Source organism: Rhipicephalus sanguineus, chromosome 9, assembly GCF_013339695.2.
Source record: "Rhipicephalus sanguineus isolate Rsan-2018 chromosome 9, BIME_Rsan_1.4, whole genome shotgun sequence".
Classification (NCBI taxonomy): Eukaryota; Metazoa; Arthropoda; class Arachnida; order Ixodida; family Ixodidae; genus Rhipicephalus; species Rhipicephalus sanguineus.
The window spans coordinates 61,727,100-61,748,383 of record NC_051184.2 but is presented as its reverse complement, the minus strand read 5'-3'; the positions used below and the strand labels follow the sequence as shown (position 1 = coordinate 61,748,383).

The following is a 21,284-nucleotide window of genomic DNA, read 5'->3' as shown; positions in this document are numbered from 1 at the left end:
TTATGATTATTTAACTAAATTGCTAAATATTGACTTTAGCCAAGAAATGCGACTTGCAAAGGTCGAGAGCGTCTTCAGGAAACCCAATTGCATTATTTGCGATAAAGAAAGTCTCGGTTATGCCACTTTTTCCAAGCTGCAAATAAAGCCCGCGAAATACAAAAAGAACCACGTGACTAGCGCATTCGCGCGCAGCGAAAATGCTGCCCTCAACCGTGGTTTGAGCGAACGAAACCAGCTGCGGCCGGGACTTGCCGTCTCCGTTGCAATACGTGTTACTGTACTGCCTTGCGCAAGACGCGCCAGAATGTGTGGGAACATTCCAGATTGCAGTGGATAATTTTAAGATTTCGCACATGACGCGAACAGTCGAGATTGTTCCAGAGCTTGCGCGACCACAAGTGATAGGGCTGGAAAGTACGACGCGTGATGTATAAAAGACGCGCATCCCAGCGTTGAGTAGATTATCGACGGCAGACGCTCTGTTCGCCGCTATCATTGTAGAGTGGGTATTGCTGTAGGTTGAGTTTCCGTTTCACGGCCACAAGTTCGGCCAAATGAAGTTTCTTTTTGGACACGCCGACTGCTGCCTTCGTCAGCGTCTCGACCACGTGACAATGCCACCAACAAAACGCCACAGGTCGCCTCTTTGTATCTTCTGGCTCTTTCGTAATTAACATGGTACGAGTTAGCTTGGACACACTGTATACATGATGTTTCCTCCACCTCTGTTCACGCTTCGCAACGATGAATGTTTGGAAAACACTGTTGGGCCACAGGCCTGACAGGGTTGCAGTGCCTGCGCAGCCTTCGTTCTGTCGTGTATGCCGCCTCGCTTTTCTCAGCGGCATTAGCACACCCCGCGGCTCGGCTTTGTCCTTCAGTTGGCTCATTTCACGCTTCGACTCGCCTTCTGACGGCTTCTTAACGGTCCTGTTTACTCGCTTTAACGAACTTTGCTCTCTGCCCTTCGCGTGCATGTAGGTATAAGCCTGTCCGCACCGTCAGCCGTCACTCATCCGAACGGCGCGAGTGAAAGCCGCAAAAGGTACGTCATTCGTTATTCAGAATGTCCGAGTCGGTGTTGGCGCTTTATAATCTCATTCTCCACGATGCGGTCTCTGCTCGACGCGTTGCGGTTGACGAGCGTAGTTTTTGTAGGTTTGTCATTCTTTGTTCACAAGGTACTTTTCATTGTCTGTCGGCTTCGCGTTTTTCCTGCTTGCTTCTTTCGTTTTTTTCATAGAACAACTTCGAGCCTCACGCAGCCCATGCATGTCACTCCGCATTGTATACTTGACGAATGTGAATTAACGAACAGGCTGTTTATTCAATATTGCGGTTGACTTCGACGTCCGTAATTGACCAAGCCACGAAAGAAACGTGTTCGGACACAAGCGCGCCAATTTCGTTCCTGCGAATAAGTTTCTCTTGTGGCCTACGTTGTAGATTTTGCACGGCGCAATCAACCAGAAAATGATTGCCGCACCTGCTCGCTCACTTTTAGAATACTTACGTACTGCCGGTCCCGCTTCGCTCGGTTCTGTATCTATCCTGCGTAACTGTAGATGACTTTCCAAGGCTTCCTTTGCTCGTGACGGTGTTTAGGACAGCGCACGAATGCTTTTTCAAGCGAAGCTTGTAGTAATATAGTAATTGTTGGGGCTTATCGTCCCAAAACCACGATATGATTATGAGAGACGCCGTAGTGGAGGGCTCCGGAAATTTCGACCTCCTGGGGTTCCTTAACATGCACCTAAATGTAAGCACACGGGCCTCAAGAATTTTCGCCTCCATCGAAAATGCGGTCGCCGCGGCCGGGATTCGATCCCGTGACCTGCAGGTCAGCAGTGGAGCGCCATAACCACTGAACCACCGTGGCGAGTCAAGCGAAGTTTTTTATGCATGGTTTGACTGGTTCTAAGCGCACGCAGACGAAGACGAAAAAGGGGAAGACAACAGGAGAAGCGCTTACTCGCTACGAACTTCCCCTTTTTCGTCTTCGTGTGCGAGCCCTTAGATTAGCCAAACCATGCATTTCAACCGACTAGCCCAGTTGTCGATTCTCTTTTGAAGCTTGTCGTAACTCGCATATTTCGGTGGCGGCGTTGTACGCGAAATACCCGGCGCCGGAGAGCGTACGTAAATGCGGCCCGCGAAGGTGCGGCGATTAGTTACGTATTTGTACGCGCGATTTTACAGTAATTAATGCTCTCCCGATCACGGGCTTGTCAGCGATCAGCCGTCTCTGATACGGCAGTCTCACTGTTGTCTGGTTTCTGATAACGCGTTTCGTTGTTGCCTGGACATGAACGCATGACCGTCGTTGTTGCCTGTAGCAACTAAAGTGTGTCGCAGCCAAGCACGCGGATTAAGTTCTGATTCCCGGCATGGAGGAAGGAAACATTAAAGAGGGGGCATTGCGCAATGCCAAAGAAAGAAAGAAAGAACGAACTTTTTGTTATGAAGGATATTCGCTGTACACAGCTTCAATCCAGAGTTCGATATTATATGAGACACGAGAGGCTTGCGTTCCGCGTGCGTACGCACGCGCACTTCAAGTTCTCGGGCACACAAGTCACTTGCGTCCCGTAATCTAAGACTCTCTATAGACAAACGTTTCCGCATTCCAGCTCAATCAGAATGAGGCTGTCACAGCCGGAGGTAAATGAAGAGCACAAATACAATGTGACGAGGCTGATATGTTGGTTGCCCGAGCGCTGCGCCGCCAGGACTGCGGCTGCAATTCAAACTTTGAATGGGCTACGAAATACCGTTGAGCTGTGGAAAGATGTAAGAAAAACACGCCAATAGTTTATTGACCGAGCCAGACAGCATTCGTACGGCGTAAAAATGGGTACGGTAACCACATGGATGTGCACTGCAAGGACTGCAAATGCGATTCTCCATTCCACGAGACGAGATTCTTGAGGGAATTTAAAACAAACAAAGAAAGGGAGATTAAAGAAGTGTTTCATTTATCAAGAAGGCCGCGGATCGATGCATCAGCGCACCATCACTTCACCTATTCAGAGTATTCATTTCTCAGTTAACAATGTTATACACATAATCCCACATGTGTTGTCGCGCATGCGCACGGATCTTGCAGCTTGTATGAAAGCGGCCGGAGTACCTCCAATAACTTCAGCTGAAAGTGGGCGCCTCTTCCCTGTCTATGCTTTTCATTCCTGCGTTTGGTTGCGCTGTACCTGCGACATTCAGCATGAACCAACTCGCCCTAATCAAGATCTTGTTGTTTGAATGGAGCACCGTAGCGCTGTGATGCCGAGATAAGACAGCATGGTGTGATAATTGAAGCTCGCGAAATAGATAAGGCTGGTATCTCGCGCCTCACTGCATCGTCCATTCTTTTCTGTTATCAAAAAAATATAAAGAATAGAAGAAAGAACATGAGTGTCCATTAACAGGGGACGTCATCTTGTTGTCTCTAAGCGTTGTCGATGGGGCGTAGCGGAAGATCCTTTTTTTTTTTTTTTGGCGGGGGTGGGGGGGGGGGGGGCATAATACTCTTTTTTTTTCCTTGATTTTTTTCTCGTGTGGGTATAGACGTCAGACTCTGCCCAGGCGGCGCTGCGAAAAACACCGCCACCAGCGCCCTCATCGCAGCCCTGGCACTAACTGGGTAGTGCAAAGAGAGCCGTCCGCAAGCGAATGTGCATAGGCCACAATATATCTCTCCTCTTTCGTTGGTGTCGAGGCGCCGTTTCCTGAAAATCAAGGACCTGGAAAGCTTCCTCCGCCAATCCACGCTTCAGAAACAAAGGAAACTGATCAAAGCGAACTGCGAGTACAATGCAAAATAAGTTTTAGTTATTCCCGCGCGCTGCAACTCGCAAGTACAAGCGAGCATCACACGACATTGAATTCGAGGCAAGCCCTCCGACATCCGTTCTCTAGCGCCTAAATGCGTTAAAATCGGGTATATACGTAATGCCACAGCGATAAAGTACATACACGATCAATTTACTTAGCTATGCATCTTACGATCAGTGGTACAAAACTCCGTTCATCAGGGACGAATGGGCCCGGCGATTTTCGCCTTTGCAGTTGCATTCTCCGTAAATTCATCTCTCGCTTCCTGTGCATTGGACTGTTTTATTACGCATCCTCAAATGGTCTCTTGATGGTCATCTTCCGTTTGTGTGTACTGCAAATGGGGATACGTGCGTCCACTTTCGCGGGGTACAACCAAAGGCAAAACCGTGGCCTCCGAGATAGCTACGGCAACCGCGGAGGACACGGGCGAAACAAACCTGAAGGTGGTCACGACCAACATTCTGCGATTTACTTGTATGGCGCACGTGTTAGCCAGTTAGAACCAGAACTCTGAGCTTTCAAAACGTACGTCCGCGATGATGTGACGACCAACTCGTCGCGGTGTGCGTGTCACGCGTCTTCAGACTGCCTCTAGCTGCTCACTTCGTGTTACACGACATGCACCGCGGTCAGAGCCTCTGCTGAGCTTTATAGTCAAGGTTACCACGGTTCTCCATCATGGCTACGCAAAACAACAGCAGAGCAACATTATCACACTTTCTCATGCGACCGGCTGTGGAGAACGCGGGTACTTCGCTTACCGAACACACTCGCAACATCCCGTATCCAGCGCTCTCGCCTTTCTTCTTCGTACGACAACTATGGAAATCGGTAAAACTGAACGTTGTTATTCAGTCTTTTACGTCCGTGGCAATTCACAACGCAACAGTACGTCTTTTGCGGCGTTTCTTCGTAGCGTGCGGAGGGGTCTCGTCTGCTGCTGTTTTCGCCGTCGTTCTGGCGAGTGATCCAGCAAGCACTTCACGACGGTACGGTGGCGCGTCCGACTAGCGGAGCAATTCACAGCTTTCGTTCTGTGTGTTAAATGCGCAAACACACGCGATATTAAGCTCAAACGTTGTTTCGCACTCGCAAGTTGCACCTGGTCCCATAGCAAACTGTGCGAGGGAGTCGGTCTATGCACTACTCAACACTTCTCCGACAGGCGGCGCCACACGTCTTGGAAACTCCAGAGTCTGACGTCTATGTGTTGTGACAGTATGAACGATGCAACAATTACCCCAGAAGTGAACGGTATTGATTCTCGTATGAGTTTTTCTTTCTTTTTTTGCCTTATCCGTCACCTCTCACCGGGACTCGGTGCAATGACCTTGTTTAGCGCGATACGCTTGTGCTAATGAAGTAAGAATGCCGCAGAAACAAAACTATAGAAAGCTTGCACAAGCTCCCTTTTATGCTATAAAAGTTTATTGGACCGCGGCCTCCTAGGAATTTGCAGCAACACACAAACGTCTTTTGCTACCTTTCGGAATGCTACTTTTCTAGCATTCCTAGCTTTTCTAGCATTCCTGGCTTTTCTAGCATTGAGCCTCGCACGAACCGAATATTTCTTCGCCACAGCGATCGCGAAAACTCTCGGGTTTGTGGTTTAGTAATAAAAAAGAGCAAATGTCACTGAAAGGAAGTGTGGGTAACCAGTGTTAGTACTTAGTTCGCTATTCACCGCGAGATCCGGCTATAGGTGACACCACCGTCGCCGCGTTAATGTGGATATGCGGTCGGCGGCGCGTATACAAATGTACGCAGCGGCGCTCTGCTGTAGGCGGCTTGAGTCGATTGTGGGCGCAAAATATCGCGTTGACTGCTGCCTAATGTTGATCTATACGCCCTCCGTTCACACATTAACGCACAAAGCTGGCCCAACGATCCTATCATGTGTGAGAGAAGCGCAATCTGCCAATGAATGGGGCGCTGGTCTTCGGTCGCAGTCGAGTTTTGAACTGTGCTCGATGTTTTTCCTTGCCTTATTTGCGCGTGTTTAACTTGTGTTCTGCTTATACCAGAATATAAATAGTGTTGCGCGACCGATCGAAATAAGTATTCACTTCTTGTTGTAGAGAGAGAGAGAGAGAGCCTATATTTCTGGGTAATTAGATGAAGTAGAATTTTGTGAACTCTGCTTGTCTGTTTGCATGAAAACGTGTACCGCTATAGAAATGCGTGGCTTGAGGTCTTTTTTACCGCTAAGCGGCCTTTGCAGACTAGTTCATGCTTTGGGGTATCACAAGGATTTCGAGATGGCCAGCACTTTACGAGACGGTGTCGCTAAAATTTTACATTCGCACCTCGACATTTAGTACTTCTTTTTTCGTTTAGGACGACGCCAAATGCACTGTGTGATGTGCTTGAACGACATAGTGGCACCCACTTTGAAATGATTTTGGCGAATGGACGGTACGATGACTACACCTAGCGCCATACCGACTCTTGCATGAACTCACTTATTGGAGTGCATACAAGTCTCGGAAGGCGAAATGCTTGTGTATATCGTGTCGGCATACGTACAAGCCTTTGATACTGTGCTGACACAACGGAATAAGCTGTAATCTGAGGACGTGCAAGATGTACGCACACATGAGAACACGGTGTAGCTAGCAGACGACGCAAGGAGCCATCCACACCATGGTGTTTTGTCCGCTCGCCGCTAGGTGCCGACTCTGTTCGATCTCGCGGCCATTAACCGGTAATGCTCTATATCAGTATTCGTTATAACGAAGTTCAGCTGCACCTCACTCCCTCCACAGCAGTCGAGTTATAGGAGACTATAACGGAACACTTGTGCGCACACCCCGACTATTTGCTGACTCATTCTGCCGGCTTCTAACGCCACTTGTTTACCCATTTCTTGTTAACCGACTTCACCGTTTGACCTGTGGAACGCCGTCGACGCTCAACACGCGGACTGCTATTTGTCGCTCACAAGCTGACATCGTGGACGACCTTCGACCGCGTATACACCGTGACAAACGGCTCGGGGACGGAGCTCAATTTAGCCGCACCTTGAACGCGGGGCTGTGCGGTATACGTGCGCTGTCGCCAACATGCACGATCGCTTGACTCGCACAGGTGCGTTTTTCAAGGTAACATAACTGCGGCTAGCGCTCGCAACTGTTGAACAGGCGCGTTTTGCACACGAGAGTTTGTTTTTTTTTTTTTACAAGCACACCACATGTATACACACAACGTAATAAGGGGGGGAGTGAAAATAGAGTTTGTTTGTTCTCTTTATTGTTAGTCCTGGACGTCCTTCCGCTTCCAGCGTCGTGTGCGGAACTGGTCATTTTCGGGGTCGTTACCGCGTCTCGCACGGGTTTCGTCGCTTAGACAGCTTCATGGTTTTGTCGACCCTGTCTGCTGGACTGGAGATGGTTTGGCAACCAGGTAAACTTCGCTGACACTCCCACCGACATTAGTCTTCTCTTTGTTGTATTGTTGATGATGAAGATATTTATTGGTTGATATTGCCGCGTGCGCTTCTTTTTCTATATTTCATGTAACGGACCCGTAACGCGCGTAACCACTGCCTCGCGCTCGTCGCGCCGCCATGTCGAACAATGAAGGAAATGTTTCGAGTGGCGTTTATTACATAGGTTTCATGATGAGACGCAAGCATTGAGTGTATATGGAAGACACATCGCCTGGAGTTGCGACTCAGCGTGTTTTCTGTTATCTGAATGTGAAGGGATTCCAGATGAATCTTGCCGTTTTGTCTTAATTCAAAACTCTCTTCCTAAGGTGTACTGTTATCTCTATACGACTGTAACATCCCCGGGTCTATCAATGCCTTTCCCGTGGTTTTCCTGTCATATTATACCAACCGCTGACCACTTATTACTTCCATCCCCTTTTTAATACAGATTCCCAGAAATATGCACGCCTTCCGACGGTTTCCAGTGTAGCGTTCAGCCAGGCACCTCTCTCCCCTCCCTCCCTCTCTCTCTCTCTCTCTCCTTCTGCCTGCCTGGCAACGTTTCAGTGCAAAAGCATGCTGCTCACTTGTCGAAGGAATACAGTTCACGTCTTTCATACAGGCAAAGTTTAGCCTCATCATGTTCCTGCCCTTGATGATACTATACGAGAAATGTAAAGATAAGCGAACGCACGTGCAAGCTACAGTATGGATACGCTCATGTTCGCCGGTTTTCGCATACTTAACACAGAGGTGTTATCTCGTGAATTCATTTTTTTTTATTTCGTTTTGTTACCTCATGTTAGCAAACGTGAGGCAAGTTTCATTCAATTGGCTCGCCACTGTCAACGAGCCACACTGAAGATATCTTTTCACTCAAATTGTTGTTTTTTTTCTTTTTTTTTCATTTGAGGTTTCGGCTCCTGCTGGCTTGTATAAACAGTGTTCTTCACTGACCGAGCATTTTTCTGGTGCAAGCACGTTATAGATAACAACGCACAGGCGGAGTGGTTAAGCACACTTCACAGCGAAAAGCGTCGTGTATGCACAGTTAAAAGACACGCTCATGTTCCTGTGACGTCACGCACCGCACGCAGACCATGAACAGGTTAACCATACTAGCGGCAAGGCGCATTCCTTAAATGGCAATCATTTCCGCATCCGTGCCCCCGCTCCTGAGGATCTTACACGCGAAATGGTAAGGCTTAACTACGTGGCGTAACGTTCATTGAAGAGACAGATGCTCGCTTTTACCATTACTATATATTAAAGCCGGCGCGGTGGCCCTCTGGTTACGGTGCTCGGCTGCTTATCCGAAAGACACGAGCCCCACTTCGATGGAAGTGAAATGCCAGATGCCCGTGTACTGTGCCATTTCAGGTTTACAGAACCCCAGGTGGTCGAAATTATCTGGAGCCCTCAACTACGGCGTCCATCATAGCCCGAGTCGCTTTGGGACGTTAGACCTCCTAAACCGTAACTTGTTAACGTTAAGGTTTCGGCTTGTCGGTTGGAAGTTGGAAGTACGTGCTTGTGTGTGTTCTCTCGCTTCGTTATTCGTTTATTTATTTTTTCGCGCTGTTAATGTCTTCTCTGATAAACCGACCAGCCATTACTATAATAGTTTTCCTGAAGGCCAAGTCCCGTTCCGGTACACCTGAACTACCAACTCTCAGCGCATGCGCGTCGGTGGCCCCCACCCACATCGTGAAAAACCAGTAAAGGATGGCTGGGTAAAAACGCACGTTCATATCGCAGAAAGCCCCTCATTTTTCCCCCGGCACTCTCAGCGTCTTCCTTATTCCGTGCGCCGATCTCGGAAAGCCTCTCGACTCGAGGAACACGCGCTAGACTTGCAGTCAGACTGTACGCAGGTACAACAGGCATGCCCGTACACTGAGTGGGTTGACCTTGCGTCCCGTCTGGCGCGTGCGCAAGCTTCGTTTTGCGTGCGCGTCTCGTTGCATACTGCAAGGTACGGCTATAACTCCGTTGGCCATCGCAATGGGCTTTTGTTTCCGGCTTGGCTGCCATGTGCACACGCAACATGGTTGGCTCCTTCGTACGCTCCGGTGCTATTACGCGTGGGAGTCAGTGAACCGCCGACGGTGCTTGGCTGTTCTTTCCGCTTTCTGTCCCTCCCCCCTCCGCCTTGTTTTTCTTCATCTTCTCTGGGCTATCATCACGTTTGCCTTGTAGATGTTTCTTTCGTGCTTTTTTTTCTTTCTTGTTTCCGTTCCTGCTCGTCTTCTCGTAACCTTGGCGCGCTTTCTGTACATGCTTCCTTCCTCCTCCTCCTCCTCCTCCTCCTCCTCCTCCTCTCTCTCTCTCTCTCTCTCTCTATCGCTCTCTCCATTACATTCGGTTTTTCTTTCTTTTGTCTTCTCGGCGCAGACTCAAAGCTCGTTGGTGCTTCTTATTGTGCGCGCGTTGTGTGTTCGTGTGAGGAAGGAAGGAAGGGCGGAAATGGGTGTGCGTCTATCTTGGAAACAATCATTATCTCAAAGGACAAGTCTGAGCATCCTGAAGCGCAGCACTGAGTAACTAGCGAAGAAAAACGTGTATATATAAAAAAGGGAAAGGTCGTCAGTTAATACGGCGAAGGGCCGTCTTAGAGGAGACAGTAATTGCAATAGAAAAGTGGACGTTACCTTAAAGGTGCGTGTATACAGTAGGCGTCACACAATCTACGGGAGGCTTGTACAGCAAAAGAGCCGGATTTCGGTGAAGATCTTAAGTTTCAGTCAGTCAGTGGCGTAGCCAGTGGGGTGGTTTGGTGGTTCCAATATGAAGCAAATATGAGCATTGGTGCAGAATCGATCCCGGCCGCGACGGTCGCATTTCGATGGAGGCGAAATGCCAGAGGCCCGTGTACTGTGCGATGTCAGTGCACGTTAAAGAACGCCAGATGGCCGAAATCTCCCCCCCCCTCCCCGCTACGCCGTCTCTCATAATCATATCGTGGTTTCCGGACGTAAAACCCCAGATATGATTAGCACTAGTGCAGAATGAATCGGCTCAGCAGTGCAGGCCGGCGACTCGATTCATCCGAAGCGTGGCTCTCATGTCGACTGGCACCGCCATCTTGCCCTACGTACGGATCCCCTTGCGTGCGTTAACGTTGACCGCTATACTCCCAAAACGCACGGAAGAGCTCCGGGTATACGTCGGCGTGCTGCGCATGCGCAGTGTGTAGCATGCAACGCCAACGCTGAATCCTTGCGTTTCCCGTTTTCCGCTAAACTAAAACTCTCTATTAAATGGACATTATTGAATCGTAGACTGCACGACATTTCCAAGTTGAAGTCATTCGTTTCAACTTCATCATTCGTTTCACTGTCATAGCTCGGAAGAACGCTTGCAGGGCAGCATTGACGAACAACAATAGCCGCGAATTGGCGGAGGGGAATTCAATGACGTCTACAACACAGCAAAAGAACTTTTCACTGGACATAATACTAGGCCCATGGCCGTCGAAGCTCCTTCATAAAGCGATCAAAGTTCAACGCTTCTTTGAAGTCACGGCTATTTGCTATGAAACATTGTGCTCGTGCGTGCCATACGTAAATTAGCGGGCTCTGTTGAAACGAAAACTTGCATGGTCCCTTATGCATTGGTCTAAGACAACCCGAAGGCGAAATCGATCTTCTTTTTCCTCTCGGTTCATTGTATTGTTTCCCCTCCCTCCGAAAAGTTTCTGCACCTCACATGGTCTTGCACTACCTTCGTGTCAGCCCGCCATTGACCAATCGGCGATGTCGTCTGATCACGTGACCGCTTGACGTCAATGTGACGAACTATGACTTCACGATGACGTCACTGGGTGACGGCCTTGATGAGGACATGTTACATTGAGGTCGTGGAAATTGCGGCACACCGTCGGCCCACGTACATGCACTTGAGTATCACATGACTTTTGACCGACTTTTATTAGTTTTTTTTTTACATCATTTGTGTTGACGCCGCCGTCTCGCGATGTCTCGTCAAATATCGAAATTTTGTTTACTCGATGAGATACATATAAGGATTTCGCCTTGAGAGAGAGAGAGAGGTTTATTTATAGAAAGGCAGAGAGGTCGGCCTGAGCGATATTATGCTCTAGCCTGCTACTCTACACCGGGGGTGGGGAAAGGGGAGAAAAAAGAATGATGGATAACGATGGTAAGTAAGAGAGGTGAGTGCCTTGAAACTTTGAACTCACAGACGACAAGACTATAGTATATTTCTTAAATTTTATGTTACCCTTATTAATAACTGAAATTGGGCAGCCGTCGCCAAGAAATGGCGACAACGACTCCTTTCTCTATTTTTTATTTCAATAAACATCAACTATTGCTCGCGTTTTTAATTATTGCCAGACACTTCTGGTCACGTGTTTCGCGTGTTTGCGTGTGTTTCTCGTGTTTCATGACAGCTGTGCTTAAAGTGCGGGCAAGTGCCGAGTGATTGTTGTTGGATCACCTGTAAAGAACTGCAAGATGAGCTCTTCTATAAAGCGCGAACGGTTCTTGTGTTTCTTGTGTGTGAACATTGTTGTGGACCCGTGAACATCAACTGTTTATGACGTGTGAACATTACTGCTGTGAATGAACATTTTCATGCGTAAATTTTGCATTGCTTTATGGACACAATGTCACATTGTGTTTACACATCACCGTAATACCAACCCCTCGGTACCGAAACCGACAGCGGTATTTTTTAAGAAGCCGTATTATATATACATATATATATATATATATATATATATATATATATATATATATATATATATATATATATATTAAATGCGTTCGGAGCAACCACGACACGCTTTTTATTGTTCTTGACACCAGTATTTTTACTAAGGGCAACAATACGGAAATTTCTAAAATTCGTGTCAGTACTCCGTTAAGCACATTTAACAAATAAACATAAACAGCAAAGAACCCCGTCGCGTGAGAAACGTAATTGTGGTAAAGCCTTCGCACGCATGAGCAATGACCCTGGTGAGAATTTTGTCTTGGTGCAGAGAGGTCCCAAGTACTCGACCCGAACCGCGCCGGGGTCTTTTTTACCTTGAAGTCACGGAATGCCTGCCACGTCCTGGATAACCGTCGGACACGGTCGCGCAAGGATTATCTGTGATGTTCCACTTTTTTATGGGAGTGCGGTGCGTAGATGTGCGTGCATTTTTCGCATAGCTTCGCGCTCATCTTTTTGTTGAAGTTTCCGAGCGTATGCGACGAGTGTATTTCACATTCGTGGGACCGATAGCATCGCGCGGTGATGTGTGTGTGTTTTCAGAATGTTTCAATTTGTCTCATGCGCACGGGCGGCGATGTGTTGCAATTTATCTGATGACCATATATCTTTTTTGTTTGTAATGATCTACGTTTTTTTAAACGATGGTGTTCCAGACATAACAGGTGTTACATCAATAACATATTTTCATGCAATACGCTCGCCTTTTCCCCCCTCACCCCCCGAACCTGTCCACGTGTAGCGCGAGTGGAAACGTATAGTCCCCCACGAGCCAGGTACCTTAGCAGCTTCAATCACCGCCTGCATATTTTTTTATAGGCATGTGGCGTACCGCTGCAATCAATCTTGCATGAAAAGCTTCAAACTTTTGATGACTACAGGATAGGTCGGCAAACTCACTCATGAGTCGACTCACTCAGACTCAGATCAAGCCGTGAGTCGTGTGAGTCCGGCTGTGTAATATGTTGGTGAGTTTGAGTCCGAGTGAATCCCTTAGAGCAGCGGTCGGCACCCTGCGGCTAGCGGGCCACATGCGCCCCATGGTGCAGTGTTATGCGGCCCCCGGCCGCATAACACTAACCGCCCCCCATTTCCTTCTCACTTGTTATCGGGGGCCGACACGGCAGTTTTGACCTGAAATGGGGTTGGATAGGAACAAACAAAGATGGCTTCCAGTTGGCATTAACTCCCATCTTCGCACTTAGCCACATAACGTCTTCACTTCCTTTCTTTGCACAGTCCAAAAAAGAGGGAATAGTCTTTGTGGAAATAATAGGTCAGGGAAAAGCCTTCAACAAAGGAAAAGGGAAACTCGTGTCGGACATGCTCGCAGACGTTAAGGCTTTTGAGCTGAGACTCAACCTTTTCCAAAAGCAGCCTAGTGAGTCTAATCTTTGTCGCTTCCCTTGCTGCAAAAGTTTTGTGGGTAGATACGAGCACACCGCTTCCCACAGAAAAGTTCTGTCAAATATTTCGGGACTTAAAGAGGGAATTGGAAGTTAGGTTCTTTGATTTTCAGAAGCATTCGAGGAGCATCCGATTCTTTCAGAACCCTTTTAAGGTGGGAATATGTACCAGTTGGAACTGGCTGATCTGCAGACAGATGATGACCTCAAATACACATTTGATGCGAAAGACATTGAGAAGTTTCACGCTGGCCTCACAGACTCAAAGCTTTCGAGATTGAAGAAAGTAGCAACACCCATCATAACAGTGTTCGGCAGTGCATACGTCTGCGAACAGCTTTCCCTAGACTGAAGTTCATCAAATCTAATTTGCGTTCCCGACCAACGGATGAACACTTCCACGAATTTCTGCGTCTGTCGGTGAAAAACCTTGACGTATATATTTGCGAGTTGGCTGCGAATGTTCAGCTCCAAAACTCGCGTTGAAAGTTTTTATTTGGCTTGTAAACCAATGTTTGTAAATTGCAACCGAGTGCAATGCGTACCGAAAATAGAAATATACATGATTTCTATTCCAGTGTTGTACCTTATTGTCAATTCAGGGAATTTTTTTTCTGTTTACCTGCAAAACACTCCCTCTCCCCATCCCCCCCCCCCCCGCGCGCTGTCGGGCGCCCCTCTCCCCCTCCCCCCGCTTCGGCTTCATGCAACTCCGCCTTCCGCCTCTAAAGGTTGCCAACCCCTGCCTTATAGGGAAAAACAAACATTAGGGTGTCTGCGTCCGAGTGAGTCCCGCTGAGGAAAATTTTGGTGAATCTGAGTTCGAGGGAGCCCTAAGCGCAAAAGAAAATTTTTCAGCCAGTCTGCTGAGCTCCGTTTTTTTTGCCGGCCAGTGGACTACAGAGGCGCTTATTTTGTGGGGTTCCATCAGTTCACATTTAATCCAGCTTCCAATCCCCCTCGCATTTACCCCCACACCATTTCAGGCAAGTGGGGGCTACGCCACTGGCAACAAGTGTTCGGCCGCACGTACCACATGTGTTGCGACGACAGATTGGTTGCTTAGTTTAAATTTCAGTAAGGTCACTGGCCTCTTATTGTAGTGGATGCTACGCGTTAGGTCTCTTTGCATACACGCGATATCTCGACCGTGTGTGACGTTGGTCGCCATTAACCGATTCCGGCTCCTCTTCTTTGGCAGACCGCGGTCGAGGAACCACCGCTATGGCTACGCGGTTGCCCTTCTGCGTCGCGGTCCTGCTGGTGCTGCTCGGCGGTGCGCTGCCCTACCACACGGGGGCGCCTCAGGGCGCCTGCAACAACATGGTGCCGGGCCACGGTCGCCTTTCGGAGACCCCAGCGGACTCCTTCAGCCTGACGACTCAAAAGCAGCCCGACCAGAGCGTCAAAGGTGAGCGGAGGCGTCAGCTACGGAGGTGGTGCCGCCTCGGTGGTGCTCGGCTACTGACTCGAAGGTCGCGGGTTCGATCCTGGCCGGGTTCGATCCTGGTCTCCAAGTGCGGTCGCCGTGTCGCAAAGGATTAAGGAACCCCAGAGGGTCGAAATTTCCGGAGCCCTGCACTTCGGCGTGCCTGATGATCATATCGCGGCCTTGTCATGTAAAATCCCAGAAATTATTGTCAGTTACGGAATTTTCAGCCACGAAAGTGCACCGACCCAGGGTGAAAATGGTTTTATTTAAAAGATGTTTCGGCTCCCGAACGCCGGCTATATTCATGGTAGCCGAAACGTCTTTGAATTGAAAATAATTTTACATCGGTCAGCGCCGTTTTTTTTCTTTTTCTTCGTCGTTAGGTCCTTTCCCGAGCAGACGGGATTCTGTGCAGCTCTCTATTTCAACACTAAGTATATCACAATTATCGATTTTATTGCAGTGCTTTGTTTCATAAATTTCAGTGTGATCGGAAATTGGCAAGTTTCTTCATTTGCTACCTATATTTAAGCCAGTTGTTTGACTTTTGTTTTCGTTCTTTTGTGTTTTTCATTCGCGCAGTGTGCCGGTCAGTATGAAGGCGTTAGCTGTAAAGAAACTGGTATTATTATTGTTCTTTTGTAAACTTGATTGACCCTTTTGCCACGAGCACCACTGGAAGCGAATTTTCGTCACCGTGGCGGCCCCCAGCAGCTGCTTCCGACACCGCGCTGCTTCAAACGCTTGACGACCCCCGTCCCTCCCCCACAAAGAAAAAAATAAAGCAAAGGAACGATTATTCGCTCGTGCATGCATTTACGTGACTCTGGCGTAACGCGGCGCGTCCCACTCTTCCTCCTCAACCCTCACGCCAAGCGGTGTGTAACAACGCCACGCTTTGGAGGCCAGGCCCGCTGAAGGCTTGCGCGAAAATTGCAACGCCTGAGACGTGCAAAGCTGGCGCGCTCTTCGGCAGTGCTTTCTTTCTTTCTTTCTTTCTTTCTTTCTTTCTTTCTTTCTTTCTTTCTTTCTTTCTTTCTTTCTTTCTTTCTTTCTTTCTTTCTTTCTTTCTTTCTTATTCCACGATGTTTCAAAATGCCCGTTAATGTGTCTTCGCGCGTTTGTTTCTTTTTCTTCCCTTCACCCCTGCCGTGTACCGTTACGGCTTCTTCTCCAGTCACGCTCACTGGCACCTTCAAGGGCTTCTTGATTCAGGCGAGGAAGGCCGATGACGTCGACACCATGGTGCCGGGAAAGTTCGTCGTCGAGGGCAACTCCAGCCACACGGTCGAGTGTGGCGGGGAAGAAGCGGTGAGTTACAGCGGTCACGAATCGCGCCGTCGTCGGCCCTGGCTTTTAATAAAGGAAAGAAGACACTTAAGAAAAGCACCGGGTCAGTTACGCAATCAAAGTAAACTTTAAGTGCATAATTTCTCATTGCTTATTACCTGTCGTCATAACGTCATCTTACCCGAGGGCAGGGGCTCAGCCAGAAATTTATTTCGGGAGAAGAGGGGGGGGGGGGACCTTCCTTCTTAACAACGGAGTTGTTTAAGCTTGGCAAACCCTTGGTTCACTTCGACAAGGAACTATCATCATCATCATGAACTGCGCGCGCTATCTTCGTCCCCTTCGCCACTTCGCTCCCCGAACGCGTGCGTCCGGCGCGCGCCCTCCCGCTGCGCCGATTTGTCCGGCGTGGGGTGCAATAACTGCGATGGGCGAGAGCACGAGTACTGAGACAGATAAAGAGAGATAGAAAGAAAGATGAAATAGAGATAAAGAAAGGGAAGAAATAGAAAAAAACAAACATAGAAAGACAGAGGAAGAAACGGACAGAGTGAGACAGAGATAGAAACAGACACAAAAAAGAGGTACAAAAAACAGAGAGCAAGACAAAAAGAGAGAGAGGGAGAAAGAGAGAGGAAGGGAGAACTAGTGTGAGGAGAGAAAGAAAGGGAAGAAAGAGATAAAAAAGATAAATAGAGCGCGATAGAGAGAGAAAGAAAGAAATATAAAGAAACAGAGTAAGAAAAAAAATGAAAAAAAGCAGAGAAAGAGAGGAAGAAAGAAAGATAAAAACAAAGAGAAACATGGAAGGCCGCCCAGCTCCGCTGTTGGTTCTAGCCTTGCGCCACTAGTGCGAGCTGCGCTATTTATTATTATATTTTGTATCTGCGTGCGTGTAGTAACAGCGTAGCAAGTTTCGGAAAAAATTATTCACCCCATGTAATCAAGATAGGGAAGACGTTAAGGTCCGTTACGTCACCGTCACTTTCAGGGGCCGAGATTTCGGTGCGTAATTTTAAAAAGTAAAGAAACATTGATCTTCATTTTGTCTTCCTATATGAGAGACATTAAGGACGACAGAGTCCTCAAAAGGATCATTTATTAGTCCAGACCGATTTAGTTCTTGACTCTAGTGGCCTATTTTCGGCGTAAAAGAAAAGCTACATTTCTTTTTTCGGAGCAAATTAATTGCTTATTTCTTCACGCGCTCTTTAAAGGACCGACAACCAACCTTTACGGTGCCCATTTTCTCTGGCGCAACGGAAAGCTTACCGGTGAGGGCGTCTAGTCACGAAATGGTAAGGTGGAAAACGCCGTGGAACATTTGTAGTAAGAACTTTCCTATCTGCGGCGAATATGGAGTCGTATGCACGAGTGACAACACATGCTGCAAACAGTGAGCGCGAGGGTGGTTCGTGTTCGAGCTCGGTGGTTTCCTGCGCATGCGTGCACTCCGCGCGCATGCGCGGCGGCTCTAAATGCTCCACTGCCTACCGCGAAGGCAGCGCCGCTTCCCACCGTGCAACTCCTTTTTCCTCGTAAGCAGCGCAAAATAGAGCGGGGATAGATAATAATATACATGTTCTAATTTTCAGGACTAATTATGCTGCGCATGACAGCATCAGACTACGTGACTTAGTATAGAAGAGTGATCGACTCCATAATTCAACTTTAAAGCTCTTTTGCTAGGCTGCGCGACATACCGTTTTTTGTTGTTACTTTTAAACACGATTTAAAAATATAAATCCTACTCACAACGCCAAAATGATGTTTGAATCTGTCACTATATTTCACGTTCTTTCCGTTCTTTTCATTCACGTTCTGGCCAGTCAGGGGCGTAGCCAGAAATTTTTTTTTTTTTTTGGGGGGGGGGGGAGGGGTTCAACCATACCTTATGTATGTTCGTGCGTGCGTTTGTATGTGCGCATATATATATATATATATATATATATATATATATATATATATATATATATATATATATATATATATATATATATATATATATATATATATATATATATATATATACACACACACAAGCGAAACAAAGATTTCGGGGGGAGTTGAACCCCCCCCCTGGCTACGCCCCTGTGGCCAATGTTCGGTCCCTTTAAGGTTCGCATGCATACGGTGTTTCAAGTAGCTAAAGATGTCCCAGAAAATTAAGAAAATCTTCTCTTTAGTTGTTTGGAGGGCCTCAAAGTTCGGGTCTTGCGTTTTTCTGTAGCTTGGCTTCGATGTTATTAATTAGTATTTTTTTGCGAATCCAGAGGGTTCCTGGACTAGGGAGCCTTCCCACCTCAGGGTGATACCGCGCATCGCTCGGAAGACCGCTCCAGAATAAGTCTTTATTTTTCCCTCTGTAGCACTGCCTTAAATATTCGTAAAACGGCGGCTTCCGGACATGAGCTATAGCCTGGCTAATCGAATAAAATTCTCTGGGCTAGAGCCGCCATCTTCCGTCAAAAAGTGGAACGAGCGGACATGGTGTCCGAGATGAACCGCTCGCGGGCCATCTTAGAGGCTCTGTTCCGGGCATTTCCGCATCGATCCTTCTGTATTTGGTCAACGGATGGCGCTGGCAGTCCAACTGTTAGGTGCGTGGAGGCCCTCGTGAAACGTGCGAGGACAGCGGCCCGCGCCAAGGGGATCCCGGACTAAGGAACCCACTCACCGATCTTCTCAAGAACATGAAATAAACGTTTTATTAGGGGCGAAGCTCCTTAAGGCGGCACCCGTTCGTCCCTCGTAGTCGTAGTCGTAGTGCGTAACCAGTCTTACGCTTTGACCTCCAAGCTGGTGCCGGTGGGAGATTTTTCCTGTGCGTTGTTGAACAATAAAAAATTCGCAGCGTGCGCGTTAACTAAAAGCCGAATTCTTTTGTCTCTCATTCCCCATTAGCAGCCATTGACATGTTCCAGTAGGAAACGTTAGTAGAAGTAGAAGTGTAAGTGTTAGCTAAAAGGCGACTTCTTCTGTCTCTCATTCCCATTAGCATCCATTGTTTACCTCCAAGGTAGTGCCTGGTGAGATTTCTCCTGTGCGTGATTAAACAATGAAAATTTTGTTCAAAACGCCATTGATTGATGAAATAAACCAACGAAAGACGCCAGATGTTTTGTAAAAGCAAAACGAAAGAACGCCAGATGTTTCTAAAGCAAAACGAAAAAACGCCAGCTGCTTAACGAAAGACGCCAGATGTTTTCTAAACAATGAAAATTCACAGCGTACATGTAAAATTAAAGTGAGCTGCAAGTCGTCATAACTCATCGAACCTTTAGTATAAACGCGCCCGATCTCACGTCGGTGATGATGTACTGGGCAGAATTCACGGAAGATTCACGGTTTACCGATGAACCTCCGCAGCTTCGCCCACTCATCATCATTCACTCCGTGGATATGCTGTGATTTTTCTCTCTCTCTGCGTGGACAGCGACCCACTCCAGTGGGATCGCGGACAATGATCTCGTCTGAAGGTCCAAATAAATGTTTTATTCTCTTTCTCAGCTGCATGATAACACAAAATACGGTGATTTTTTTTTTCTTTTGAGACCCGAGCTGGAGGTCAAAAGCACGCCGGAATAAATACTCGCTACAGGAGGAGACATGTGTCTGTTGTAAGAAAAATTCGAAAACTACTCGACACATTGTAATGAAATCCTGAGATCCTTATATGAGAAGCCGCGTGGAATGCGCGCGTGTTTCAGAGGATCTGGGTTTCAAAGTGGATGGAAGTATTAGCTGGTCAGCGGTTCATGTAAGCAAGAGACGCTTATAATATTGGTGAATACAGTAATGCAGGGCCGAGAGTGATGGAACAGGAGTTGGTACGTGCGTATAGGTAACATATGATGACACTGATTTCGTTGAAGCAATGTCGGCAAAATATGAAAAAAAAAAAAACTTTATAAAATCCTTGACGTCACGTGCGGAGTCTCCGTCGGGAAAATCGAAAATGCAACTTTGACCTTGATTTTCTCTTCTGTTAATAAAGCTATGGCTGTGAAATTAACGACAAAAGAGTTTTAGAGCATAATATATCAGTCTGAACTGATTCAGTGTTTCATTTTAGAGTCCCGTTAAAGGGACCCTGCAACACTATTTGAACAACACTATTTGAAAAAGAAATGCTGCCGTTTTTAACGCATCTTCGACAACGTGTCATAGACGCGTTCTACGTGTCTACAACGTGATACGTCGGCTAAGACACGGCAAGAGTTAATAAAACCTTTTGCTCGTTGATTTTTTGCCTACATCGTACGCATATATGACGAGGCCTTGCCTTTGCCAAGAATCTGCTTGGTCTATATATATATATATATAAATGTTTTCCCTCTCCTCTCTCTCGCGTACGTGCTATACGTGGGTGTTCGTTTTCAGACGGCGCTGACTCACACGGACGGCGAGGTGAAGAGCCAGGTGACGACCACGTGGATGCCGCCGTCCAACTGGGAAGGCCAGGTTGTTTTCCGGTGAGTAATTGCTCCTTTAGCGCAGCGTTGGTGTTAGCTCGTTCATTTCTCTTGCGTACGCGTTGCAAGCCAATTATACCTTCCTCAACGACGATCGAAACGTGCTGGTGTTTTAAGCGAAGCGGTCTTATAGTCTGCCCTGTGCCGCCGCCCCCGTCGTCGTCGTCGTCGTCATCGTAGAAGTAGCAGCAGTAGCAGCAGTAGTAGTAGTAACGCAGGTCACGTGACCAGAGGGGCAGTGAATAAATAAGTAAAATGAAATGATGTTAATGATGCTCGAAACGATGATTATGACTTTTTTGCACCGAAAGTCGGCATCATTATCATTACAGATTCGCTGTCCGACGGCTTTGACGGCGTGTACCTGGCTGTTTTTTTTGTATTTTTTATTTAGTGATTGACTTGAGAAAAGCGCATGTTTTTGTCTCGACGGCTGGGTGGCTCTGCAATAAATTTCTAGGCGTGTGCAAATAATAATTTTTAAGAACTTAATTTATCCATGTGTGCGCTGTCTGCATCTTTAAACAATCAGGCAAACAAACTGTAATTTCTTGGAAAGTTGCAAATAGGAAGGAAGCAAGCAATAATAGAAATGTGGAAGGCAGGATTGTTGACCAGAAAAGAGTCGGTTGCGGTACAAGAAGGCTCAGTAATTAATTAGATAGTTTGTAAAC

At 47.4% G+C, this 21,284-nt stretch overlaps 1 protein-coding gene across 1 annotated transcript in view; it reads left to right on the top strand.

Annotated features, from left to right (window-relative positions):
- The window catches only part of LOC119405580 (putative defense protein), a 73,129-nt gene extending 52,515 nt beyond the window's left edge, over positions 1–20,614 (top strand). The window contains exons 2-4 of the mRNA XM_049419454.1: positions 14,615–14,824; positions 16,023–16,156; positions 20,519–20,614. Coding sequence (XP_049275411.1) covers positions 14,638–14,824; positions 16,023–16,156; positions 20,519–20,614 — 417 coding nt within the window. The 5' untranslated portion in view covers positions 14,615–14,637. The remainder of the gene's footprint in view (positions 1–14,614; positions 14,825–16,022; positions 16,157–20,518) is intronic.
- Positions 20,615–21,284: the final 670 nt, after the last annotated feature.